This window comes from Saccostrea cucullata, unplaced genomic scaffold, assembly GCF_032062105.1.
Source record: "Saccostrea cucullata isolate Sc308-1 unplaced genomic scaffold, CSIRO_AGI_Scuc_v1 ctg11779, whole genome shotgun sequence".
Lineage (NCBI taxonomy): Eukaryota > Metazoa > Mollusca > Bivalvia > Ostreida > Ostreidae > Saccostrea > Saccostrea cuccullata.
In genome coordinates this window covers 1-5279 of record NW_026923441.1, presented here as the reverse complement: position 1 = coordinate 5279, position 5279 = coordinate 1, and the positions used below count along the sequence as shown (strand labels likewise).

Genomic DNA, 5279 nt, shown 5'->3' with positions numbered 1-5279 from the left:
TGGATAAAAAAAGCAAGTTCTTATATTTTAAGATTACAAACTCAGAATGCATTTACGATATCATGCTACTGTAAATCACTTAATTTTTACGACACCTTATTTTCGAGAGATAGTCATTGACTCTTGATTAGCGAGACAAAATTTTCACGAATTGTGGTTATTGCTCTATATTATTTTAAGGAATCTTTATATACGCGAGAATTAAATTTTCGCGAGCACATCGTCTCGCGTAATTACGCGGAAATAAAGTTCTCGCGAATAAAAAGTGATTTACAGTATATAGTAATGTCCATAAAGAGCACAAATATCTGCAATACCTGGAATTCTGTCTTCTAACATTGTATCTAACATTTCAGGATCTGTACCTTGTTCTATCTCCTCAATTTCACTATGGACATCAGTATCTGTGACTTCATATACTTTTTCCTTTAGCTCAAGTTCGTCAAATTTTTCTTGCAGATACTTTGTATCTAAAATTATATGCCAATTATTATTTCTCATTTTTTAATTTCAAAAGAATTTGGAATGTTGACTGTATGCACTCCGCAATGAAATTATATTTTTAACCGTCAATTTCTATTATTAGATATTTCTAATGTAATTTATTTAAATATATTAAAATCAACTGTTAGATTTCTTTATAGAATCATTACCATCAGTTGTTTCTGCGTGTGACGACAACGGAAGTTTACAATCTGGTCCTGTAGGCATATTTTCTTCTTTATGTTGTTTGTTGATCTCACCATATCCTGAATGGGCAGCTAATGTGTAAAGAAAATAAAATATTCATTTATTTTGATATTATTTATTTTGGAAAATTTTGAATTCATCTTTTTAAGAATGCATTTTTATAGACTGTTCCTCATAAGCGCTCCAAACTTATTGTTTTGACGCACTGTGAAATTTTAAGTGAAAGAAAGCATAAACAACAATTGAATGTGTTCCCTTCCTTTAAAATTTATTGAATCTAACTGAACCGACTACAGATTTTACAATACGTATCGAACCGTGAAGGAGGCGTAGCGTTTAACTTCATAATTGTTATATAATTGGGGATTTGTTGTACATCCTTAGAGAGACGAGTTTTGCATAAAATTTTAGCAAGAAGTCCTTAAGGGCAGTTATTTCTCTGTACAAAATTGATAAATTTTTATACAGTGCTGTGTAGGAAAAAGTGTGCTTTGCTGCAATAAGCTGCAACAAATTTTAATTGTGTAAATGTGAATTAAACTACATTAAAATTTGTTTTATTCCCCTTCTGTACCTGTAGTGCTTGTATAGGTAAAAATGTTGCAAATTGTTTATATTGTTTGAGGTTTAAAAAAATAGAATAAAATGAATGCAATTTTGCAAAGAATTATTGTTCTTCAATCAGATCGACAAACATGTAATATGGATACGTAAATTGCAAGATTGTTATTATATCGATGGACAAGTCTCATAAAGTAATTAAATACAGATTAAGAATAGAAATTAGACTTCAAACTTTTCCATCACGTACACTGAGCATTGAAGAAAAAAATATTAGATCTTATATTTTGAGATAGCAAACTCGGAATGCATTTACTATGTCATGCTCTATCGAACTTCTGTTAAAATGTTTCCTTAATGTTCACAGGGACCTATATACTAAAGGGATAGGCAACTCCTTCATCGCCATGTTTTTATACCCAAAACATCCCGCAAGACACTACGAATTTTTCAATTAACATTTATTCCCAGTAAAAAGGGTGTTTTCTGATTATTATCATTTATTCCTTTTATGTATTGGAATTGATTTATTAATAAATCTTAAATGATAATAAAAATATAATTTAAATAAAAAGAAAACAAAGACCAAAGTCGGCGATTTCTCGGAAATATGGCCGATCGGGGCATGTGCTGATTTTGCATAAAACAAAATTACTACTAAGATAAGGAGTATAATACGTGATTAAAACAAATCTTGAATGATTTTTTGACAGATAATTAAAGGATTTGATCTCAAATATGCGATAGCGTTAGAAATATAGTTAATTAAAGTTGACTTACAAAATCCTGCGACTTACGAGATATCGCGAGATTTGCGGTAGTTGCCTATCCCGTTAGTATATAGGTCCCTGATGTTCAGAAGGTAAAATAACTACCCTTGACAGTCTACGCATAGCAAAACTATATCCAGGGGTATAGTATACGCTAATACACTGTTTGCGAGTGGGATAGCTCTTTTATCAAACCCGCGACAGGGAACTATTCCCCGAGGGCCAATCAAAATTGGCATCAAAAATTGCATGAAAATTTTCCGAGGGTGGATAGCAAAAACTATACCCCGGGGTATAGCTTTGCTCTGCGTGAACTATAAAAGATAACTATATTTCCCTCTGAACGTTATTTAAAACATAAGTATGACATCATCTTTTGTTCTTTTAGTGCTTTCTATTTCTTGCAAGACCCAAAACACTTCAATTAGTTACCCGAAACTGTCCAATAAATTAAGAAATCTGTCCATTATTAAAAATAATGGACAGTTTTCTGTAATTTATTTGATGGCTACAAGTAACTTACTGGATAAAGAAATCACAACACAAATAAACACAGATAAACATTTTTTTAGGCAATGAATCGAAAATATTTCACAGTGTAATCAAATAAAACATTCCAAGTCACAGAAACGAAACTGAAACTTTGAAATTATTCTAATAAATGATGAAATGTTTATTCTAACTCACAATGAATATAAAAACTTAAAGGATGATGTGACATAACTGCTATCTGGGGCCCCTTTTTCCACGACAAATTATATTTAATCTACAACTTAACGATGATGGTAGTTTTCAAACATGAGTGAATAAATATGACGCCTTTTGAATTATATCAATTGTTCAGACACATTTTAATTATAAGAAATACTGCATTATCTTTGATTTTTTTAGACCTTATCACAGCTAAATTCGGCCAGGTTTGTGCGAGTATTTTCTTTTATGGCAAGAGAATGGGCGCGGGTCTTAGTACAATATAGAGGGATATGCGTGTCCGAGAAGACCTTATATGGATATTGTTATTATTTTGCACATAGTCATTGTCCAATCCGATGACAGAACAACTAAACATGCTGGTTTACTACGTTTACATTTTATCACAGACACGTGGTTTAGGTCAATTTACCTTTTATTCTTTTCTACATTTCAAACTTTTTCAATGGCCAGTGAAGGCTATTTACACTTAATAATAAGCATGCATTTTCAGCATTTACAGTTTTTTAGGACAAGAAATGCACATGAAAGTTGTATTCACCGATACTCGGGAATACGTGTAGACCTAGCGAATTGCTCACCAAACACGCTACAAAACTTAAAACTAATATATATCATGTATGCTCTATCAATTGTTCGTAACTGTATATAAATTTTACTGGGTTCTCGGAAATTGTACATATGTAGATCCATGTCTAATCTGTGACTCAAATGCATAAAAAAAAATACCGGAAAGCAGTAAAATTCCAAACATGTTTCCATAGTATTTTTGTGGTACTCACTCGTAATGAATTTCATTTAGCTGATTGGTCAGTTAGAAAGTATCGCCTGTGCCTCGATTAGCAGATGAATACATTCTTACGTCAGAAAATCTAGTTCCGTCGATCTGTTTATAATGGGAGAGGCCAACTAGATTTTACAATTTTTTGAGAAATAGCATGTGAGCGCAGTTAGGTACAATTTTCTCCTTTCACATATAGGTAGATTTTTATAAAATACACTGACCAGCCAAAGGAGAAAATTGTACCTACCTGCGCTCGTATATTTTAAGGGCTTCAAAGAGTGAGGTGGGGTTAAAATGCATTGGGAATTGTATGTAAACATGATAACCCTACCCCAATAAAAGATCTATATCTTTAAAATCACGTTTCTATTTTTATTAAAAATAGTATTCTATAAAAGTACACATAGCGGTGATTAGTTACATACAAAAAATTGATTAAAATTTAGACATTTAATTTTTTGTCAATTTACCTTGGACCGCAAGTCACCTCATCCTTTGAAGGAAATATCTCTTAATTCTATTAGAATGTATATTGCACCGACAACACATGAGGGAATATCACTTCTCCTCTCAAGAATCATACCTCCTACTTGTAAAAAAAACTTACTTGACACAGTCCAATAAGTAGACAATCCTTACTTAATACAATAGATGATAAAAAGTTCTTAGAGAGTACATTATGAACACAATATGGTTAATGTTTTAAGTAGTCCATTGTATTTCAAACTGTCCTTTCTGTGAGATAATAGAGCTATTGTCGGGCCTAACGGCCCTCCAACAGTTCTTCCTTCTCACAGGATGGACAGTTTTCGGCCTATAACCTATACATAGGAAACATTTTAACAGAGGTATAATTTTTGCTATCCACCCTCGAAAATTTTTCATGCAATTCTTCTCGCAAATTTTGATTTCCAGCGATAATTCCTCAAACTTACGTCATAATTACTTCAGCAGCATTGTGAAGTCACCTGAATTTCAGTAAAACTATGCAGAATTATCTTACTTAACAAATTCAAACTTCATATATCATATTATACATCAGTATGATAAAACGCTTATCCACTGGTTGTGAGTGGGATAGCTATTCTATCAAACCTGCGACAGGGCTTGCCCTTGGGGAATAGTACCCTGTCGCGGGTTTGATAAAAGAGCTATCCTACTCACACCCAGTAGATAAATGTATAATATATAATGCCTATAAAAAGCACAAATATCTGCAATACCTTTTTCCTTCTCCTCAAACTTGGTATTTCTAACAGGATATGTAAAACCTTCTTTTCTCTCCTCAATTTCACTAAATACACCGGTATCTTTGACTTCATATATGTTTTTCCTTAGCCCAAATTCGTCAAATGTTTGTTGCAGATCTCTTGTATCTAAAATTATATACCAATCATTTTTTCTTTGTAACTGATATTTAAGAACCATTCTGTCATTTTTTTCTTTCTTAAGAATTTGGAGTGTTAACTGTGTGTAATCCACAATGAAATCATGTTTTAACCGTCAATTTCTGTTATTACATATTTCTAATGTTATTTTTGTAAACAAATTAAAATCAATTGTTAGATTTCACTATAAAATCATTACCATCAGTGGTTTCTGCGTGTGACAACAACGGACGTTTACAGTCTGGTTCTGTAGGTATATCTTCCTCTTTATGTTGTTTGTTGAGATCATCATTTCCTGAATTGCCAGCTAATGTGTAAAGAGAATATATTTGATAGTATTCTTACGAGATCCCATTTTGTGCTCGAAATTTACCA

The 5279-nt window shown here is 32.2% G+C and overlaps 1 protein-coding gene across 1 annotated transcript; it reads right to left on the bottom strand.

The window, feature by feature from the left end:
- Positions 1–270: 270 nt before the first annotated feature.
- LOC134264037 (uncharacterized) lies at positions 271–5211 on the bottom strand (the record flags this gene model as incomplete). Its single annotated transcript, XM_062746335.1, has 4 exons — positions 271–470; positions 654–749; positions 4740–4892; positions 5104–5211. Coding segments are annotated over 4 exons (557 nt in total), but the record flags the coding sequence as incomplete, so codon positions are not given.
- Between the last annotated feature and the right edge of the window lie 68 nt (positions 5212–5279).